The 24123-nt window shown below is 35.8% G+C and overlaps 1 protein-coding gene across 1 annotated transcript; it reads right to left on the bottom strand.

The window, feature by feature from the left end:
- Window positions 1–7076: 7076 nt before the first annotated feature.
- On the bottom strand, window positions 7077–23837 carry LOC113076929 (NHL repeat-containing protein 2-like). The gene is made up of 11 exons (XM_026249546.1): window positions 23663–23837; window positions 23116–23268; window positions 19160–19615; window positions 16801–16922; window positions 16544–16673; window positions 13906–13990; window positions 13204–13435; window positions 11850–11972; window positions 10632–10841; window positions 10322–10550; window positions 7077–8741 (listed from the first exon to the last, which is right to left on the bottom strand). The coding sequence occupies exons 1-11, from the start codon at window positions 23823–23825 to the stop codon at window positions 8485–8487; spliced, it is 2160 nt and encodes a 719-aa protein (XP_026105331.1). The 5' UTR covers window positions 23826–23837; the 3' UTR covers window positions 7077–8484.
- Between the last annotated feature and the right edge of the window lie 286 nt (window positions 23838–24123).

Raw genomic sequence — 24123 nt, 5'->3', positions numbered from 1 at the left:
ATAATAAAAAAGGTGTTATTCATGTTTTAAATACAATCTATAGAAAGGTCTGTGCAAATAATTTTTTGATTGCCTCTTTTTTTAAAAATAAGAAAACAAGGTTTCATTCATATTTTATAGTAATATTTTACACATAATTCTGTATTGTGTAATAAGAAGATTTTACATCTAAAAATATTTTTACAGTGCTTCAGTAAAACGTAGGGAATGAATAATTGTAAAATACATTGTAACACTTATAAAGTCATTGCTACACTATGCACTTTAAATTCGGTTATAATCATTCACAACAAGATAAAATGTATTACAACGCACTATGCATTCTACCCTTTAATAACCCTTTACAATGCATTATATCCTACATAAAAGCTTTAAGTAAAGTGTTACCACAATTGTATGGTATGCATGGTAAGTTGGCTTACAGTTATATACAAATACTGTATACATATATATATACAGTATATAGTTTATTTTTTATTTATTAATACATATCACTAATCACTTCAGGAATTCCTATGTGTGGCATGGGAAAGACGTTATTGTAAACATAGTTGAACATTTTTATACATATCTCATTCTGGTAAGCCCAGTCATGTGCTACAATGCTTTGAGGTTATAGAGCAACCACAATCATTTGCTAATCATTTGAGAGTGTGAACTCATGTCAACGTCAGTGCAGACTTTACCAACCTTTGGAAAATGATATGCAACAATACTGCCTGACACCACAAAGCAATTACAAGGCCCTGGACAGATATGTTGCATGTTTGCAAACTTTACAATGCTTGATTCAGTTGTTCTATAATTGTGCCCCGGCACTTTCCGGGACAAATCACCAGCAGCCAAACTATAAAAAAAGCCAACAGTGGGCCACTTGGTTTCCTTCTGAAAACGAATCTGCCCAGGCAAGAGGTGTTTTTCTAGCAGTAGGAAGCCGTTACTGTAGATAAAATCATAATTGCACCTCCTTATAGCTGGGACACAGACAGGCACATTAGACTAATGCTGCCGCTACACAGAATTTCTCTCTCGTTCTCTTTTACATTCCAGCATTGTAGAACAGCACTTTGACCTTTTCTTGTTTTATTCTTTTAAAAAAGCCACCTGGATTTGCAGTCCCAAAAATAAAGGGATATTTGATATTGACTGCGCCCACATGTAATGACGTAGGGTCGGTACCTACACACTTTCAGGCCTTTGTCATTGTTTGATCCATCAGATAAAGTCCTGGGACTCTTGTGAACGGATTTGTGAACGGAATTATCTCATTATTTCTAAGCAAGCGAAAGGAAGTCTACACTTGTTGCATGGCTACATGTGCTGGAGCAGGATGCAGGGCTAATCGTTTCTAGAAGGAGAGTTATGCAATCTATGTAGTATAAAGTCAGGTTCCAATGCAAACTGAGACATGCACATGGTGGAGCACTTTGGATTGTGGGTAATGCAGTTTAATGATGATGACTGAAATTAGAAGGGACAAGAGAGATTAAGTCATATGAAAAGTCACAAGGCCCATGAAAAAAAGCAATGAGGCATCATTATCTTAAAACTAGTGTTCCCAAATGTTTTCATGCCGGTACAACCCCCCAAAACTCTTTAGAGTAAAATCTGAAGAAAAAAACTTTGTTTTCTTGTTAACACATAATATGTTTCCAGCTGTTAACATTAGTTAGCATTAATTAGTTTCATAAGCAATGAAAAATACTTCTAAAGAATTTAATAATCTTAATGAATGTACATTCCAACATGTACTAATACATTATTAAAATCAAGTTTTATCTGTTAATATTATTAAATGCAGTTGAGCATCAGCTTACAGTTGATACTCAGATTTTTTTTATTAGCTAATGTTAACAAAGATGAAAAAAATACTGTAACAAATGTATTATTCATTGTTAGTTAATGGAATAGTTCACCCAAAAATGAAAATTTGATGAAAATGTGCTCATCCCCAGGCCATCCAAGATGTAAATCAATTAGTTAATTCATCTATGCAGATTTTTAGAAATGTAGCATTACATCATTCAGCAGTGGATCCTCTGCTGTGGATGGGTGCCGTCAGAAGGAGTCCAAACAGCTGATGAAAACATCACAATAATCCATAAGTGATCCACATGACTTGTAAACTCTAGTAAAGTGAAAAGCTGCATATTTGTAAAAAAAAAAAAAAAAAAAAAAAAAAAAAAAAATATATATATATATATATATATATATATATATATATATATATATATATATATATATATATATATATATATATATATATATATATATAAATATTGTGTAAAAAACACATTAAAGTGACAGTAATAGTTTTTTTTTTTTTTTTTTTTTTACTAAGCAATTTCATTTCATTACTGTAAGGCTTTGGGTAATCTATAAAAATCAGTAAAACCCCAAACAAAGACAATAATGTAACATGTAGAGATAAACATAGCTATATTAAAATAATAATTCAGTAAGCGAGATGTTTTGTTGACTCAGTAGCTGGATTTGTTGAGTTCATTTAATGAAAGATGCACTAGAAGGATTTGTAAGACTGATTCAAAGTGACAACTTCCGGTTAAAGTACTGTTAAATAGTACTGTTGGGATGTTATGAGAATGCTCTATGAATTCCTCTCTCCCTACTTTTCTTCCTATTGTCACACTCCTCTTATAGAGCAAATGAGGATTTGAGCAACAAACTAACAGTTTATATCAGTTTATTCACAATGGCTTTCTGCATTGTAGACGATTCTTAAGCCATAACCGCAGTGCAGCGAATAAAACATATTCTGAATTTAAATGAGCCCATGCAAGCCCAGTGCTAAATACAGCATGGAAAATGAACATTCTTCCCAGTATTATCAAAATGAAAGGATTAAAGTCACACAGTCTTATGTAAAGTACTGTGACAATTATGCAAGCGAAACCCAGGTAACTTTTCACATTTCTATTCACAGCAGTCTAATTGTCTTTAGTTTCATGCCGATTTATTATAATCCACAGAGCACAGTTTTCAAGTTATGGTAAATGTCTTCAGAATATTAATACTGGATAATATTAAATCACATATTTACCCTAAAACCCAATACACTGAATAATAGACTTTTGTAATTTGACCTTCATAAGGAGATCTTTTGTGGCTTTGAGGACAAATAAATAAGTAATGCAATGCTAAGGAAGCGGAAACTACAATTTAAAGGTTTCATTAAGTATCGTGCGTCTTTTAAAATATGAAGTTTGATTGAAATACTTTTTCCAGTCATTCATAATCTTGAAGTAGCCTGGATGCACCACATCTGTCTGTTAGTCTACAGTATATGCTTCACACTCCATATGTTTCATGCATTCCATACTGTACGTTTCCACTCCTGGAAATTATCACAGATGAAAAACAGCATCTGTCTTCCCCTCTTCCTAATGGAAGGAAGGTTCAAAGGGTCATTATCTGACAAACAGCATGCCCTGATCTCTGTCTTGGCAGTAAATCTCTGAAAACATGTTGTTCTATAGAAGTCTGAGGTGTATTATTGAACTGTTGGAGCTTTGGAAGTGTATATAGTATTTTACCCCAGAGAGACAGATGTCTATTAACTTTTAAACTAGCATTCAATAGCATTTAAATTTGCAGTTAACTCAGCAGCTGGTGGAATTATAATGAAAATTTAGTGCTAACCGTAATGTGACAGTATACTTATTGAAAAAGAATGCTTCTTTATGAAAGTTTTATGAAAGCCAATGGAAGTTGCTGCTGGCAACTATGGCTCCATGAAGAACCTTTAACATCTATGGAATCTTTTCATTGTGTAGAATGTTCTTTATAGTTGGAAAAGTTTCTTTAGATTAGAAAAATCCTTTTGGACTCAATTTTTAATAGTGTATAATGAAATTCAGCAGGGTTCAGTGTTCTTTTGGACCCCACTGACTTTAATGGAATGGAAGAAAACAGTTGCGATATTCTTTAAAATATCTTCTTTAGTGTTCCACAGGAGAAAGAAAGTCTCCTTTCGGAAAGTTTGGAATGACATGAGGGTAAGTAAATGATTTTCAATCAGCACATTTGACATGCTCTTCAATGTCATTCAGCAAACTCCATCATACAGATCAATACAGACTCTTCTTTCAGGGTTAATGTGAGCTATACACTACATTAAACACTAATAAGTATGGTGCTTTGTCATGCATGACCAAGAAGGTCTTGAGTGGTTAAGATGTGGTTGCCATAATATGTTGTGAGTGATTTGTAGCACATTACTATATATAGGTTGAAAGGTGTTGACCCTGCATCAATGAAAGTCTATGGCTGTCTCAAATGACATACTGTACAGCAGTGGTTCCCTGTCCTGGAGAACCCCCAACACTGCACGTTTTAGATGTCTCCCTAATCAAATACGCCTCATTCAAGTCATCAGCCCATTTGTAAATACTCCAAGATGTGTGAGTTTATATGTGTGTGTCAGTTAAGAGAAACATAAAAAAATATGCAACGTTGTGGATTCTCCAGGACTGGTATTGGGAATCACTGCTCTATGCACTTATACTATTCACTATGTACTCAAACGTATAGGCTATGAATAGTAAAAGGTTATTTTGTTAGCCAACCTCTGAGTCTGATAGCCAATCAACTATGTAAGGAAAGCTTTGACCTGTGAAATGTGTCCAACATTCCACACTATGTTTTATTCTTTTAAATACATATTTACAATGCACTTCTTGTTGGAATTTTCAGTGTGAATATGCGATTCACACTATTTATACTATAAAATAGGATAGGTTAGTGGATAAGTACACCAGGGTGGCCCTTGAGATCCACTTTCCTGCGGAGTCTAGCTCTGCAGACTGATTTCTGAAAGCTGCCCTGTATACTGAGATAAGTAAGGCAACACAAGGCATGTACGGTCTAAACATAGTGTCACAAGCTGAGTACTAAAATAGCTTGATATGATTGGCTGAGCTTAAAAATACAAATTGAAACTGAAAGTTGCGGTTTTTGGTCAGTGTTAAAAAAAAAAAAAGTATGTTTTATGGACAAAATTTCTGCATGTTTGATTTAATTTATAGCAACAAATTAATATTGTGTTATTAAATATTCATTTAGTTGTCATTAAAGGTCTCAGTGTCTTTGTTTTTGTTGGAGATCCTTTATCCTTTATTAAACTGCAGCAAATTTGCCTAGAAAGTAGGCAGATTAGGATGCACATTTTCTTTCACATATTGTATTTTTTATCATAAATCTGATCAAACAGAAAGGTCTGTACAAGATAACAGAACTAAGCACAATAACATTGAGACCGAGCCTTAGTTTAAATTGAATGAGTACAGTTTTATTGAGCTGTCATAGTGAAAGTGATTGTAAAAAGAAGCAAGACTCACAAGAGGGTTAAAAGTCCCGTCACTGAATCATAACTGAACCTGAGAGATTAATATAAGGGTTTTAAACACTGACATTTCTGTCACCCAACACTCACAGTATCACCAGATCTAAGCACCGAGGCCTTGAGCTCATGTTGTTGCCTCTCTCAATCACCCATGGCATTCTTCAGATTATTTCAGTGCTATTGGAAAATTATGGATGATTCTGGCATAACCAGTGTTTTTCCGATCCCCCGAAAATTGCAAGAATGTCTTTGATAAATTCATAAATTCCCATAATGACATTTGCAAGTGTGTAATCAACCCAAGAGTGCAGATGCTCTTTCACTGCCGCTGGAAGCTGTTGTGATGAAAGCAGATGTGTGTCAAAAAAGCGGCTGAATGATTGACTGCCTGTTAAATTCTAATGTTCTATTTCTTATTTACGCGTCTGTTAATCCTGCATATGGAATCGGGCTCTGATTTGTAATGTGCTTTCTGGTTGAACATTCGCCTGTTGCGCAGTAATGGGCGCTGAAGCTTCTCTGGGGGATTCTTGCGAGTGGAAATGAACAATCTGATGGCATTCGGTGTTTGCAGAGAGATTATGAGGATCACATTCAGCAGCACAAAGCATATATTTTCACAGCTCAGCTTTATTTGGAATTGCTGAGAACATTAGACTAAGGAAATGGAGCGTTGTGGCAATACCATTTTCAGACAGCTAAACACTTTAGTGAATGGAGCACATGGTCATGGTGTGTGTGTGTGTGGATTGACACTGAAATAACAACTTTACCATTATGATAATAAACCATTAACATTAGTTAATTAAATAGGTACACTACAAATCAAATTTATTTTTATAGTAAAAAAAATTATACTTTTTTCCCAGCATGAATGGATTAAATTTGAGAGATAGTAAAGATAACGTTTATACTATGGTTTTCGCAAAAAATATGAACATTTCAACGATGAAAATGATTATAAATCTTTCTTGAGCACATGATTTCTGAAGGATCAGGTGACACTGAAGACTGGAGTAATGGCTGCTGAAAATCCAGCTTGGGCATCACATGAATAAATTACATTTGAAGTTATATTCAAATTGAAAACACTCATTTTAAATTATAATATTGTTTCACAATATTAATGTTTTTTTTTTTACTGTATTTTTGGTCAAATAAATGCAGCCTTGTTGAGCATAAGATACATTTACACTAAAACTAAATCTTACCAACCCAAAACTTTTAAACAGTAGTGTATAACTAACAGACAATATACAATACTCTTACACCATTTATTAATCAGTGTATATATATATATATATATATATATATATATATATATATATATATATATATATATATATATATATATATAAACAAACACATACACATATGAATAACGTTAAGTAAATGTTTTATGAACAAACATGAATAAACAATACTCAATGGTATATTTATAAATTATACTAAATCAATAAATATTGTATGAATTTTTGATTTTAGTTAATGATACTAAATTCTTTATACTAACAAAACTAAAATTGCTCTAAAGTGTCACTGAAAAAAAAAAGCAAAAAATGAATGCACTGGTCCTTGAATGTAGCGAGGAGGTTATGAAAATGCTGAACACATAAATGCAGGGAAAACCTACATTATTAGACCACTGCATCCAACTAATCTGTTAAAGTGCAGAATTTTGGAGGCTTTAAAAAAGAGCTGCCCTCAAAAGGGAGAAAGATCAATTTTGTTTTTATTAAATAGTTTATGGGCTAGAACTGCCACAGGAAAAGCAAGCAAAAACAGCAGAACAATTTTAATGGCCATTTCTACACAGTGTCTAGAAGAATCAGCTGGTCTGATTCACACTCACACGCATGATCTGCAAGCACCTGATCTATGATGTAACAGCATACATTCATATGTAGATGTAAATGGATCATGATTCCATTCCACAAAAGACTGAACCCTAAAATGAATTTCACCGCTTGATTTTCAACACATAATCATTCAAATAAAATGTATTGCTCATGGAAAAAGCACTTAAGCCTGGAAAACAATAATAAATAATGCCAATTAAATATCATTAAATCTGATTGCTCATTTACAAGACTGCCTTACAGTATCATACGGTTAAGAAAAAAAAAATGTAGTGCGAGAAATCGTAATAATATCAGCCAACCAAACCACAAAGGGCTGTCAGAGCAGCTGACACTGGCTACATTTTTACACTACACTGCATCATTTCAAATATTATTGTGTGAGAGCATGTGAGTGACTGACTGACTGATGGCGGCTGGTAAAGATATCAGACTATTTATCAAGCTTAATCATGTGAAACATAGCAGACCCACAAAAAATATTGCTGATGAGAATGAGGCACTTTGTTCAATATTTGTCAAGATTTAACAGTCAGATCCTGACTCTACAATTAGTACTTGCAATCCTTCATTAGCCTGATGACGAGCATATAAAGTGTCTGATTACTACAGTATGTGTTAACCGCGGGATGTGGTTTGAATGTTAATGGGATATTCTACTAAAAAATCATTTACTCACCCTCATGCCGTTCTGTTTTTCTTTTATGGAAAACAAAGAGAGGATTTTTTTTGTCTATATAATGAAAGTCAATGGGGACCAAAACTATGGAAGCTTGTTTCCAGAAATAAAAAAAATAACAATAATAACCCCTTACAATTTGGACAATTTGAAAAAAGCCAGAATTGTGAAAAAAAATTTGTGAGATAAAATTGTATGATAAATTCAGAAAAATTCTGTGGTGCAACAAGATGATGAACATTTTCATTTTTGGAAAATCCAGAATGAAATTTCTGTCAACATTAACTCCTTTATGATTTTCTGTGGAACATTAAGGAAGATATTCAGAATAAAGATGGTAACCAAAGAGTTTTGATTCCCGCTGACTTGCATTCAAATTTTTGTCCGTACAATGCAAATCAACAGTAACTGAAATTGTTTGGTTAACAACATTCTTCAAAATATCTTCTTTTGTGATCCACAGAAGACAGAAAGTCACACAGTTTTGGAGCGACAAGAGGATGCGTAAATGATGAAAACATTTTCAGTTTTGGGTAACTTATCCCTTTAAATGTGCTCCAAGATCCTTAAGGTGGACACTTGTTTTAAAAAGCATGTTCAAGCATCACAGCAACAGAACCTTCCTCGGATGTGGAACCAATCAGAAGAGGCTGTCTGAAGGACACTGCCTTCATCATACAAGCCCCGCCCCCAGAAAGGCAGCAGTAGACCCAGGCGTTGAGTGTCAGCGTGGGGTCTGTGGAGGCAGGGGCCACTGGGATTGATGAGACGATCGAGATGGGTTCAGACAGATCACTGATTCTCCCCATCACAGCTCGCCCTTCCAGTAACCACTCATTACCTGCCGAGAAAAACAATACGGCTTAGTGTGCGGTCAATGGACGATTCCTGTAACGCTTGATATTTCTGGCTGATGTTTGTATGAAAGGCACTGGTTCCTAAAGCACCATGTGTTTGGGTGTAAAACATACACCTGCCAACTCAATGAAATATTCTCTGGCAGTTTATGGGGACTTTCAGTATGCATACAAACACAATTTCAGTGGGGAATCGTGTACGCTAGTGGCTTATGGTTCTGCAATGCAGTGTGAACTAGGTGTGTGTCACTGGCCTTGAATCAAGGGTAGGCTATCAAGACAAGTGTCGGATAGAATTAGGACAGTGTCCAATTAAATGTTCCCTAGTGAGACCGAACAGGAGAAGAAGTGAGCAAAGACCTACAGGGCTGACCTACGTACTGTAAAACAAAGACCATTAACTGTCCAAAGAATCCTTCTATGAGGCCAATGTTTACACATTTTTGTATAAAGAAATGACACAATCTGATATTCATTTTTAAGTGTGCAAAAACTTATTTACAAATAAATTATACGTAACTAAAAGCTCTCTTTAAATTTATGCAACTATAAAACTAAGCCTAGATGTTTTAAAATATATAAAATCATATGTAAATGTGTATATAAACAAATGTTTTTGTCACTTTTCATGGCACTTTCCCCAAGTCTCCATTAATTTCTGACCCCGCTGATGTAACCATTTACATAATGATAATAATTTTCCAGGGAATCAAATTACAGGAATTCAATCTCACACTTGTATTTACATATAACACACAAAACAATTAACACTACTAACTAGACTACATGTGCGAAGCCACCCACAAAAAAGCACTCATTGTAATTTGGTGCATAATTACAGTCAATCAATCAAAGTCAGACAGAACTATTTGTCGCCATTTCTGAGAATTGAACGCCCACAGGCGGTCAGGCTTTTTGATCCTAATGGGTGTCTTTGCTCTAATTATGCAAAGTAGCACCCCGGGACGTTTTGTCTCTTCAACTATGACTATGAACTAATTAGGTGCTTGTTTATTGGATTTTAGAACGTTCTGTTGTGGACTGTGGAGCGAAGACAACCAGTGTGATGAGCAGAAGTCGTCTCTGGTGACTGGGCTGATTATCAATCACGGAAGATGTGATTTCTTGGGGGATTGACATTTTTGTGAAGAATAACTGAGAGAAAAGACAAACAGGAAAGACAAATGTTGCAGCAGACGGACAGAGGGAGAGGCAGAAATGATGCTAAAGAGAGAGAGAGAGAGAGAGAGAGAGAGAGAGAGAGATAGGAAGGGTAAGATGGAGTGAGGGGTTGACCGTGTGTTGGGATGCATAGAGGAATTGTTTATTTATCCTTGGATCATCTCCCAGTACGGCCAGCTGGTCCCTGAAGCCTGCTGAAAATGTGTGAACACAGCAATCCAGACAAATACAGAACACTACACGGAGGAGCCCCAGAGGAACAGTGTACAAGGTGCGAAAAATCGCATGTAAATATACACGTTTTACATTATATGCATGGTAAGTGATTGCCATTGAAAGCTGGTAAAGATGCTCTTATTGGATTTCTCATTTGATTTTGTACCTTCTGCAGATAAGTCCCAGAAACTAGGGGCTTCTTCGTTCAGCTTGGTCCCAGCCGGTAGTGCCAATTTCAGCATAAGTGTCACTGAGTGTCCCGAAGGAACTGTGATTGATGGCATTGTAAAGACTGGGGCTGATTTGGGAAGCTTGGGAAGCTTTTTTACTGCAGGTGTGTTGCTAGTGGCGGTTGTGAGGACAGCATCAACCTCTTGCTGTTCTAAAATGGGAAACTGGTGCAAAAAAAAGAGAAACAATGAGAAAATTCTTTAGAGTGACAACTGACAAATGACAACCCACGTGTAGGGACTCACCGAAGAGACCGTTTTGGTCTCTAGGTCCAGGACTTTGATGCAATGGTTGTTGGTGTCCGCCACATACAGGAGCTTTCCTCGTTCACCCAGACATATGCCTCCAGGTTCATTGAAGCTGGACTCCAAAAAGCCTGGGCCAACTCCGTTCCCAGCCTTCCCAGTGCCTGCAAGCACCCTGCACTGCTTAGTCTTCGGATCCACCACTTTGATCTGCAACAGAGAAGCTTTTTGATGCTTGCGGAGTCATTGACCATTGCTAGTTAAACTAAGTGCTTGCCAATTCAAAAACCTGCTCCATTATTTGTGGTAAAAGGAATATTTTTTATCAAAAATAAAAATTTGCTGATAAATTACTCACCCTCAGGCCATCCAAGATGTAGAAGAGTTTGTTTCTTCATCAAAGAACAAATTTGGTGAAATGCTCACCAATGGATCCTCTACAGTGAATGGGAATGAGAGCTGATAAAAACACCCGAGTAATCCACAAATAATCAACATGACTTCAGTCCATCAATTAACGTTTTGTGAAGTAAAACTTTAAACTAGCGTGAAGAAGTCCATTCCCTGTTGTCCTCAAAATCCACTGACATACTATTTGTTTAGAACCATTCTGGCTTAATGGTGCTTTATCTGTGCATTTTCCTCTCCTTAATTAGAGAAGACATCTTTTTAATTGGAGAAAGCAACACTAAGGATATTCTCAACCCATTCACTGCAGAGGACCCATTGCTGAGCGAGTGATATAATGCTAAATTTTCCCAGATCTATTCGGATAGGGGAAAAAAGACTTTTACATCTTATATGGCCTGGTGTGGAGCAAATTCTGAGTAAATAAGTGTGAGAATTTGGAAAGATTCACAAATAAAAAGTAGAAGAGAAATATATGAAATAATAATAACAGAATAGGGTTGATCACAAAAACATACTTCTGTCAAATGTTTTCTTTAAAAAGTGTGTTTAAGCTGTATTGAATTAAAAATTACACTTACATTTTATATATATATATATATATATATATATATATATATATATATATATATATATATACACACACACACACACACACACACACACACACACATTTTATGTATAGTAAATACAAACAAATGTGTAAGTTATTTAACTAATTCAACAATTCCCCAACTTTGTACTAATGTATTTTTGCTTTAAAATAAAAGTCACTCAGTGGGACTTCAGTGCATTGTTGGTGCGACTGACCTTGTGATTGTAAGAATCGGCTACATAGAGGAGGCTGCTGCCCTCATCCCAGGACACTCCTAATGGATGCTGCAGTTTTGCATCAATGCCTTTACCATCAATGTCTCCAAACGCAAACAGGTTCTGCTCAAGCAAAAAGAAAACATAATCTTTATAGGCCATGCATGATTTCTTGACCGCTTACCCATGCAAACAATGTTACGCTTTGGTGCAAAGTTTAAGAAACGTATAAATGAGCCTTTTCTGTATATTTAGTCAATCACAGCGCTGTGGTGGTCTAATGTACAAAACAAGTCACTGAACATCACAAGGGAAGAAAAAAAAGCTCATTAATTCCAGTCACCAAATATGGCGAAACTCAATCCATTTTCATTCTCTGCCAGAAGAAAACTCTGGAAATCTAGCAAATCTGAAACATTTCTTGACTGCTCAAAGGAAGGGAGGAAAATAGTTTCTCATTCAAATCGCCTAGGTTTATTAAGTGATAAAAATAGCTCCACGACTTTTATTAAACGTCTCCTTGCATTACAAGTAAGCTTTGGGATCTTGTAGTGCCAAACAAACTTGTACAAAAAAGTGCTTTACACCGCATGCAAATGTGGCATGTAATCAACTGTGATAATTTATGACCCCATAAAAATTCTAATCTCTCCATGTGGTGTGTTTTTCCTTATGTGAACTGGGCAACAACACACTCCTTCCCTTATAAAGCATGTGCAGGGAAGACAAAGTGCTCAAAAGAGAGAGAAATTATCTGATACTGATCACAAGAAATAAAGGTCTGCTTGACCAAAGAGCTGAGTCCTCTCATGAAGAGAATTCTAACACCTTTAAACTTCTTTCTTGGTATCTGACTTGATTATAAATCACTGCATTAACCCGGCTAATAATGTATAAAGAACTTGCAAATAGATAAGACTCTATATAAGTTTATAAGCTCTAATTTACTTTAAAACAGGTTGTTTAAACTGACGACTTTTATATATTTGTGCTTCACAGTTTGCTTTTTGGTATTGTTGTTTTTGGTTGAAAAGTGACTTAATATGAATGAAATTGCTATAAAAAAAACACTAACTATATATATATATATATATATATATATATATATATATATATATATATATATATATATATATATATATATATATATATATATATATATATATATATATATAGTAGTAGTATAGTATAGAAGTATACAAACAATACTACAACAATACAGCTATTGTACTAGATATAATCTGGCATCAATATAATTAAAATCCCTTTATTATATTAAAGTATTACGGGGTGCGAAACATATCTTTAACTTGTTAAACTGTTCAGACCTGTAAACATGGCAGGCAGGGCTTACCAGAGGGTCTCTCTCTCCCCCCACCACATGTTTGACTGCTCCATCCTTCAGTGAAAGGCTACGAATGGTGCTGCTCTCACTGTCAGCGATAAACAGACAATCCCAGTTCTCTGTCCGAGCAAGAGCCAGGCCTGACGGCTGGGCCAGACCCGCTTTATGAGGATACGCATTATTTCGGTTCTCCTCATTCCCACTGCCCGCAAAGCGGACACATGTTCCTTTTTTGCTGTCACTGTTGAAGGCATTAGATAAAGATGGTTAAGTTTGATTATAATGATTATATGGAACAGTTATGGCTCTAAAACAAAATCTGGAACCATGACTAAATAATTGCAATTTTGTTTCTAATAGCTTGTAAGAGACATCCCAAAACAATCTCTAGCAAATGGTAACAAAAAGTCTTAAAATCATTGCATTTAATAATTTATTAAATGCCCTGCATGCTCTTTATCTGAGATATTAAAGCTGTTATCAGTGCTCGCTACAGCTCTAAAAACGTCAAGAGAAATGGTACATTTGTGAACAGCACACCAAGTTAAGAGTTTGTTTTGTATCAGGACGATCAGAACGATTTCCGCCAACAGTGAACTGTGTGGCTGCCCAGAACATGACATCACTTGGGCAGTGCCGTGGCCTCTTTACTTGAACCCTGCCTTGTCTGTACAGCACTGACATGAGGAGAACACTGGGAGAAGAGCTCACCTCCCTTTGGGAAGCTTCCCGTCCTCCAGGAAGAGAGCCCAGATCTGATGTGTTCCTGCCATGGCTATCCACAAAACATCACCACCTGCATAAACACAAACACACGCTATCAAATAGCAAACAGCTTACATGTCTACAACATATTGATGTTTATTATCTTGCTAAAAATAACAGAAATAAATCTTAGTCAAGCATGCATGAAATGAGTAAACAAGTTGTCAAATATAACTCAAAAATTCCATATTATACTATAGAGAGAACCTTTTGCTCTGTGAAAAAAATTTCAATATTTCACCCTATAAATAAGGAGCCTAAAGTTGATTACACACACACACACACACACACACACACATATTATATATATATATATAGTCCTGTATATTTACTATAAAATTATATATTTAAATATGAATATTATGTAAAATATTTATTATTTTGTTTTGTATATTGTTTATATTATTTTATAAGTCTGCAATAACAAATAATATTAAGTATAAATTAATAATAATAATAATAATAATAATAATAAAGAAAACATACATTTTATCTCTTTTCCCAAAAAATATTTAGCTTGATTAAATAATGTTTTCTAATTGTTTAGATTTGCCTCCTTTCAGTGACCCTTCATGGAGAGAGAGAAAAAAAAACAATACAAATTGGACCCTTTTGTTGTATTCCATTTGTGGAATGTGGCAAAAGACAAAGTTCTGAAATGCTTGAGAGCACTGGGGATATAAAAGTATCCTATCATGGTGTTCAGCACAGAGTAACCTGAACTGATGAATTCACATTATAAATCAGTATAAGTACCGTGTGAAGGGGCACTAATACTTCAGAGCATTGTGCTGCTATTTCTCTTTAAGGAATCAAAAATGAGGTGTTCTGTCCTTGTGTCTAACAATAGACCTCTAATGGTACTGTGCTTATCAGAGCCCATTTCTTTGCTGGGCTGGAGCCTAACTACTTACATTCATGAAAGAGTGAGGAAAACAGAGCGAGAAAGGGATGGAGAAAAGACTAAGATGGAGAGGAAGGGAGCAGAACTCTCCTCACGCTGGTTTTCAAAGGGATCTGAGATGGATGGAAGGTAAACGAGCCAAATGTGTGATGTATGACAAAGGCATCCTGCAGGACTTCCACATAACAGATAAACTTCAAAGGTGGAAAACAAGTGAAAGACATCAAATACAAACCAGAAAGATAGTTACAGAAATATTATGAAAGATAAAGTGGAAAATGTGAAGATTACAGTAGATATCATAGATATCATGTTGTTTCTAGCATATTCTCCTACTTGAGCTCCAATTTTCTTTAAAACAAAATTACATAACCTCATAAAATTGTGCGCAAGCACAAACGCACCCATTATATAGATATACATAGAAATATTCTTTACCTACCTGTAAACACTATGGTACGAAACAATTTGCGCAAAAATGTAAAATCTCTACTGGTGTGTTTAGAAAAAACGTTATATGTTCTAACCCTGATTACCATTTCTGAACACAGAATAGGCATTGTTGATGTGTAAATGTTAGTTTATTCAACTTTCTGACTACAGAAATCAAACGATCTGCAAAGAGCAGCATCTGTGGCTTTATTAATAAATGCTCTTTTTGAATTCTGATTTTATGTCCACTTTAAATCAAACATTCAAAACGATTGTTGCATTAAATGACACAAGAAAAGAAGATGAATGAAATGGAATTAGAAAAGTAAAACAGCATCAGGGACAACAGAAGATGCATAAAGGAACAGGATACAGCAATATCTTATTTTCTTAGTAGGAGAACCTGCAAGAAAGCAGGGTAACATACCTAATGCACAGTGGGGACCATCAATGAATGTGCTCCAAACACACGCGGACTAAATCAGACACACACCGCAAAGACCACTTTAAACTTCTCTCTCTCTCTCTCTCAGCTAATGCTGGCCACATCCATTTCTTCTGCTGTTTAATGGAATGATATGACTGAATAATGCGGACTGATTAAATAATGCCTTCAAATATAAAGCAGGAATTTTAATTATGTTTTAGAAGCATGTTAAATTAGATTTTTCTAGACCTGTGGGACATCTTGTTCAGGGCCGCTCTGTATAAAGATATCACTGTGAAACAAAAAGAGGCAATCTTTGATGCAAACAGTTCGTTAGAGGCACCATTTATCAGAAACCACAGCCACATGAGTGCTTTCTGATCATATCACCTTCTGTTTCTTTAGGGTTGTGGGTTTAACTCGGGCAACACCACAACAGTCAGCATTGTGTCTCTGGTTAGCAACTGCCCGACCGTGCAATTCACTCCAGGGCCGCTTCCAACACAACAAGAGGCCATTTTAACAGAACAAAGATCTTTTTGCACCCCTCACCGTACACACTTGTGAAAATCAAAGGCGAGTGTGGTATCTACAAAGCGAAGACTTCTGAGAACAACCTGATTAAAGATTCCAAGATGGACAAGACCGATAGAGAGAAGATGTGAGAGGGAGAAGAAAAGAGACGTATAAAATGCTCGTGGCAGAATAATGAAACGCAGATATGAAATTTTATGAGCAAGGTAGAAAAAATAAAAAAAGAGTGACCCTAATTCTAAAGGAAAGAGCACAGGATACTAGAAGAGGATGGCTAGTAAAAGTACCTGCGTTGCCAAGGGTAACATCCCAGGGAGAGCTGATTGGCTGTTGTGGTCCCGCTGCACCGCCTTCTTTATCTGTACCCTGAACGCCAGTGCCAGCCAAGGTTGAGACTTTTCCTTCTGAAAGGTTGATCTAGAGAAGAAAAAAAAAATTGATTCTATTGAGGACAGACACAAGCGGGGTTTCAAGCACCAATCAGATGAATTTGGGTTAGAGTTGCCAGCAGGAGAAGTAGCTTGACCTGATTCCTCTGATTTACCTTTCTAACAAGGTGGTTCTCAGTGTCAGCCACGTAGACCGTGTCACCCTTTATGAACACCCCTTGTGGGGAGCTGAACTGTGCCTCAAACAAATTTCCATCTCGTCTCCCGCTTGAGGGACCTATAAAGGCAAAGATAAACCAATCTAAAAGTAGACTAAAATAGCCTCAAAACATTTACCAGAAAGAAAATTAGCAGATTTTCTATTCTTAATATGTGGGGCAGTTGGCAACCCTAATTTTATGGAACCAACTGGAACAGAACTGCACTTCAAAGACTGATGCAATTTGCCCCTTATTTTAGGGTGTCACACCCAAACAGCTATGAATAAAATACTTCATTCCTGCAAAGACATTCTCTCTTGCCAAAAATAAATAATAAAAAAAGGACTTATTCATGAAATTTTGTTTAATAATCAATAAAATTATTATTTAACCCTAACCCTATTTATCACATTACTTGTTTTATTCATTAAATTACATTTCAAACAAATAAAATGTATACATATTAATTGAAATAATTTTAAAGGGGTCATATGATGCGATTTCAAGTTTTTTTCTCTTTAGAGTGTTACAAGCTGTTGCACCATGTTGTGGAAACGCTGTGTGTTTCGTTGTGAAAGTGAAAATACTCTGTTTGGCCTTCCAAAAGAGGACACAACTAGAAATCAGTGGTAAAGTTGTATTTACAACACTGTTCCAGAACAGTTCAACCCAAATATTCAGATGTGTGCAGCGAATTTTATGGAGGACTTTTTCCTGATCCTGGGAGAGTAGACTACAATGCCGGCTGTTCTGACTCACAGTCTGCAAGTACGTTTACATATTTGCCACTGATGATTCAAACGCAAGTTTTGTGCAGTGTAGAGAAGCACCTGTTGTTTGTTATTTCTCTGATCACAAATGCAGACATGGTTTTATGTTTACATGGTGAGGCGCAATGAAACGCTACGTGTAAAAAGACAGTATACGTCATTATAATCTGTAAGTATGTCCCCACTGGATATAACAAATGTCTCGATTGTAATGAGTTTTATTGGTTTTATCTCGTTGCACAGTTGTTCTGGTGATTTGTGCTACACTGTCAGATTTTGCTACCTCCCATAAAAAAACAGATGGTTATAGGGTTAGTAGTGCTGATAGACGATAGGATCGACAGAGACATATGCTATCGTCGATATCTCTGACTATCGTTGATACACAATCAACGATAGTCAGAGATATCGACGATAGGATATGTCTCTGTCGATAGTCAAGACGATATTAGGCTCATTGTCCTATTAATGTATTAAATTATTATTATAAAAAACAATTGTCGATTTGAAAAATACACTAGATGGTAGCATTCAGAAGCAAAATTCTTTATTAACATTTACACGTACACGCAGAAATAGAACAGACGCCTATTTTTCACGCGATACGCAAGCGTGCTGGAAGCGTTTCCAGACAAAATACAATAGGAAAGTATGTATGTCTAAATATATGTCATTTTGTACACAGATTCATATTAATTCATGACACTTAGATGTTTGAAAGTCTATAGGTTGACATACATTCAGATATAAATGTAATTAAAAAAAATAAATTAATAATTATCGATTTTCATATATTGCACCTGTCACCGGCATGAGAGAGAGCGTGAGAGAGAGAGAGAGAGAGAGCGAGCCCCGGCCGCACGCTCAATGTCTTCAAACAACACAAGCACTGTCTTGCTCTCTCTCCCTAATCAATTGAAACAATGGTGTCGATGTTTAAATAATTTAAAATGTGAACGTAAGTGTGCTCTCCCCATTTTTGTTTGTAAGAAAAAAATAGATTTCATATCGCAATACATATCGCAGAAAAATAAAATATCGCAATGTAATTGGTAGTTAGAACCATGAACAAATAGAACAAGAATTTATTGTATATATACATTTGAGCTGTTTAATATTTTGTGGGAACTGTGATATTACTATTATTATTACATTTTTGTAACAATATATTTTACTGTCACTTTTGGTCAATTTAATGCATCTTTGTTTAATAGTTTCATAAGTTCGGTTTTTATTTAGTTCTGCTAAGTTCTGTTATCTTACTGACCTATAAAACCTTTGAATAGTAGTATGTGCATGAATTTTAATAATAATTAAATGAAGATCTGATCTGAACGCATGTCAAATTATATTAAGAAAAAAAAACAAGTACAGGAAATTCTGAAACTAAAATACAAATTTTCTAATGTAATAATGCACCATAAAGAATTTGAGATTATCCATGTCTTCTTAAAAAAAAAAAAAAAAAAAAAAAAAACGGAACAAAAGCAGTGTCCCATGTATTTGATAACTTAACTTAAAAAGCATGTAATAACAGTTCTTACCCCCTATAGAGTGCAGCAGCTGCCCAGTATTGGAGACCACCAGTACCCTGTGGTGTCCTGTGTCGGCAATAGCCAACCGCTTGCTACTGGGGTCCATGGCTATTTTCCCAGGGAAAGAGAGGATGGAGGGAGGCAGGGAGTCTCTATACAGTTTGATTCCCACATCATGGTCCTTGAGCAGCCCTTGTTCTCTGTAGTGCTTGAGGGCAACAGCAGTGAAAAGGAAGAGCTGTTCTCGATGGCCTTCACCCACCAGGGAGAAAAGCAGGTTCCCTCTGGGTCCCAGCAGTACCAGCGTGGGCCAGCAGGACACCTCCAGCTCTTGCCACAGACGGGCATCGCTGTCGTTCACTACAGGATGGGTGATGTCATATCTCAACACCGCACTGCGTACGTTCTGTAGGACCTTCTCATTGGGGAATTTAGCCGAGTGCACACCTACAACAACCAGACCGTCTGCAGAGATGGAAAAGAAGAGAAATGCAAGATATATAGAGGGTTTGACATTGAAGAGGAGGTATGTGAACGGAAAACGAAGTGGCCAGGCTTAAATCAGCATCCCAAAATGTTTGATGCACAAATACTACCACCTTCCTTTGACATTCTTAAAATAATCTTATCCTGTTTTAGACTTCTAAGATTACCAGAAGGGCCAATAACAGCTCAAATGAAGAAAAACTTTATCAGCTTGCACTTGATACTCTCTTTGAAGACAAGCTGTGAAAAAGAAAAAGGTTTTACCTATCAAAACATACTGGCCTTAGTAGAACTTTTATTAAAATGGCCTGAGGTACGTTTAGGTTTCAAAGTTATTCTAAAAGGTCCTTATGAAATAATAAATGTTTAATCTATCAAGGTCTGAGCCTAAATCAAAAAGGAATGATAGAAACGTGGCTTTAATTTAATTATTTACATTTATTTTTTTGCCTAATTATGTTGTTTTTTTTTTTGGATGCTTTTTTTGTTCGTTCAAAGAAAATCTATTCAGGTTACACAAAGCTGTTCAATCTTATCTGTTCAAACAATGCGTGGAAGCATGTTGCGTTGGTGTATGCTCCTGACATGTTTTATCCTAGTCCTTGAACACTGAAAATCCCAAAGAACCATCTTTTGTCTGTGTGTCAGCGCCTTGAATGTTTCAACAGTACTAAACCTCACTCTTCATGAGTCACAATTCCTTTCTTTTTAGAAACGTTCAATAAAAGAACAACAAATTCTATCTGGAACAAAAATGTCTGTACAGAGGACATGAAAAACAACAATTTACTTGCTATAAAAGTCCTCAATGTACTAGACGTACTGTGATAATCACATTGTAAACCTCCTATCCACTCATCCAATGGAAACTAAGCAGAAATCAACCATTTGAAAAAAACATTAGGAAGAGCCTTGTTACTGATTAGATATGCGACGATGTTAGCCAATCAAAACACAGGTCATTTACATAGAAGCCTTACTGTCCACAATGAAAGAAGTAATGCTGAACGACACGGCATAAGAATACCCAATTAATAAGTTTAATATACAGTTATGTGGAGTGTGTATTTAGACCAGTGCGATTCACATTGGGCAGGGTAACACAAACCTACAAAATGGAATTCTATTGGACTGACAATGTCCCATCACTCATTGCTTATCGAAGTCAGAAAAAAGTAATAAATGTGACTGCTTGACACTTTATGTATCATCTGCTTAAGACAAAATATAAAGGCTGTTCACACCAGAATTAACTTTAATTCTTTATTAAGAATAGCGTAGTACACAACGAAGAGGAACAATATGGATGGATTCACTTTCATACATTTTTTCCAGCTGATGACCGATGACATTTAATCTCTCCAGCATTTAAAAGCAACAGACGATGTATCTGCAATGCACTCTTATAACAAACTGAGCATTATCTTGCATTTTTGCAGACACAAATATAATAAATAGGCCTTAAGGGTCAAAGAGTGTGTGAAAATTATTCAAGTTTACAAGTTAATCGGCTGTTTTTGATGCAAGAATCCTTGACTAGGATTACAAAAATACACAAAAAAAATAAATGCTACAAAACAAGTATAGAAAATGTAGGCCCCTTTCAAGAAAGGTGTATAAGAATCCCAGAAGTACACATCCTAACATAGGCTACTGCATGCAGAATGTCAAAACCAATCAAGGAAAACATGGGGGTCTTGATTGAGAGCCCCCAGGCATCCCATTATAACCAATGCGCTCTGTTCCAGTCTCCTGCACTACGCTATAGTCTGTGCTCACTCCGCTTGACTTTGTCTAATTTAACAAAAATGTCAGCGGAACTTCTCCGCCTCGTCACTGGAAGTGACATTCCTCCATTCTGTGTCCCTGGGGTAAGCAACACAGTCATTGATGATTGAAGCAGATGGATGGTGGTTTTTAAATTCTGGTTTCAGCCATCCATCAGAAGATTAAAATTCATAGGCTCAGCAGCGAAAATGGGAAGGACACACATGGGGACCAGTGTCCCATTTCAGTATGCTTTTAGCCTGCTTGCCTTCTGCTAATAAATGCATTTGAAATACACCTGGCATAGTCAAAATGTGCTCAATGTTTTTCCTTCTTTTTTTCTCATGTCTCCCCAGCTGATTTCCCCTCAGGGGAGTAAACGCATGCTAGAACCAGCACTTCTGCCTATGATGAGGAGTATGAGAGTGAAGTATAAATGTAACCTAAGGAAGATATACAGGTTTTAACAACAAGAATTGCTTGGTTTCGATACACGTGAGTTTAAGCTGTTGCCAGCCCCATCAAACTAGAGCGGTATTGTCACTACAGTGTTTGTTGATTATGTACATGTGTATTTAAGTAAAAAGAAAAAAAAAATATAATAATGATACATGAAGCTGATTATTTATTCAATTTAATATATATATATATATATATTTGTTGAATATTAAATTAATTAATAACAATAAATAAGTTAATATAATACTATTATTATTAATATGTATATAATAATCTATCTATTTATAAATTTAGAATCTAAGTCAGCATGTTTATATTATAAAAACTGCATGCTTATTGTAAAATAAAACCAAATAAAATAATAAATATTTATTTTCTGTAAATGAAACCTTAAATTCAATTAAAAATGTAAATATATTCTCCTGACACATAAAATACGTTGCTGAAAATAAATCTGTATTTTTATGGTTGTGCCACTGAATAAAAAAAACAAAACAAAAATATATATATTTTTATTATTATTATTATTATTATTTATTAGATGGTTAATAGAAATTGAAAAGAACCATCCCAGAACCAACATTAGAGGATCTGATTAAAAAGTCTCTGTTTAATAATAAAAGAACACTGTTCTGCAATATAATCAACAATAAACCCTGATAATTAATGAGACGTTTGGAAGAGGGGTGGGGAGGCATGTTCTGAACAGCGGTAACAGATTGTACCAAAAGAAGTGCCAGAGATGAGGTATGTGTGAGATACGCTAGCGAGTGGGTTGACGGCTGCCTGGCCAGTTGCCCTGGAGGATCCCACTGAAGTGGCCACCGGTGGGCTACTGACAGCTGGAGCTGATAGCGCTGAATGCAGAGCTGCTATAATAAGCCCCAACCAAGGATATTGTGAATCTATGTTTAACTCTCTGCCCTCGACCTGGTCTCTGTGGATATTTAAAGTCTCCTATCTGATACAATTGAGAGATAATGGGAATGTGTTGCAGGACCAGAAGTAGTTATCAAGCTCAAAGGGCTCTCACTTCTGCCCCAGTGTATGACCTGGGAATGATTTATTTGTAAAGTTCAGAGTCAAGAAACACTGATCTGGGTTGAGTGCAGCTACATATTGCAAGATGCTTTTGTTTATCTATTGATGTAAATATCTAACGTAATCACTACTCTAAATCAGGGTAGATGCCATGTTTATAATATGGTATAATTCCCCCAAACAGTCTCCATCTAAACATGTAGCACTCATACCTTCTATGGTGTAACTTTGCTCCAACTGGTGTAGATCAGGAAGTAGGTGCATGCAGTTTATGCAGCAGTAGGTGAAGAAGTCAAGCACCACCACTTTCCCCGACAGTTCCTTCCTAAGTGACAATGGGCCGTCTGTGTTCAACCAATCCAGTCCTACAAAATAACAATGGAATGGTTAACTATGACATATATTATGAAATTTTACATTAAATGAAAAATATATCCTTTTGAGGCATATCAAATGTGTTGCTGTGAATTATTATGCTATTTTTTGTGGTGGTGACTTAAAAAAAAATTGGCAAGGCAGATACTAATCTGAACAGCACTGTACAACACTACAGTTTATAACTAACACTCACTGTTAATTCAGTACAACATTATAGAGCAGTAAAAAAGCAATTTGTAATTGACATGTCATGTTCCATAATGTTAGTCGTTTATCTAAAACAACGAATCAATCTATGATTGATCTTAAGTTCCAAAGCCACTCCCATGAGATCCAAATACTGTATCCACTCTCACACCCAGAGTTCATTTACACTCTTACCTTCTTCAAAATCCGGTATGATTAAAGCTGCCTTTTCGTCTATGTTGTGCAAATACTGATGTACAAGATTTTCTTTATCTTCTTGAGTCGTCGCGTCCTCTAAAGCATCGTCTAGTTGGCTCTGAATGAGGAAAAGATCTGACAGCTTACAGTAAGACGCCATGACTCCCACAACTACAGAATAAGCGGTCAAGATTTAAGTTCGGCACTTTCGACAGAACAATTGCAACCGCGGCCTGAACAAAATAAACTCGTTTTGCGAGTAGTTAACATATTTGTTATATTATTAAAAAAATTAAAATATAAATGTTAAATAAACGACCTACATCTAATCTAAAACGACTTTCATTATGGAAAATGCGAACATCGATGTGAAAATAAATATGCTTTCAACATTGGCGCGTAAATGTATTGAAAGATAATCGTAGGATTTATGTAAAATGAACTGGTTTTGTTTTTAA

This window comes from Carassius auratus, unplaced genomic scaffold, assembly GCF_003368295.1.
Source record: "Carassius auratus strain Wakin unplaced genomic scaffold, ASM336829v1 scaf_tig00021493, whole genome shotgun sequence".
NCBI classification, from domain to species: Eukaryota; Metazoa; Chordata; class Actinopteri; order Cypriniformes; family Cyprinidae; genus Carassius; species Carassius auratus.
The sequence above is the reverse complement of the archived record's forward strand: the minus strand, read 5'-3'. Positions and strand labels throughout refer to the sequence as shown.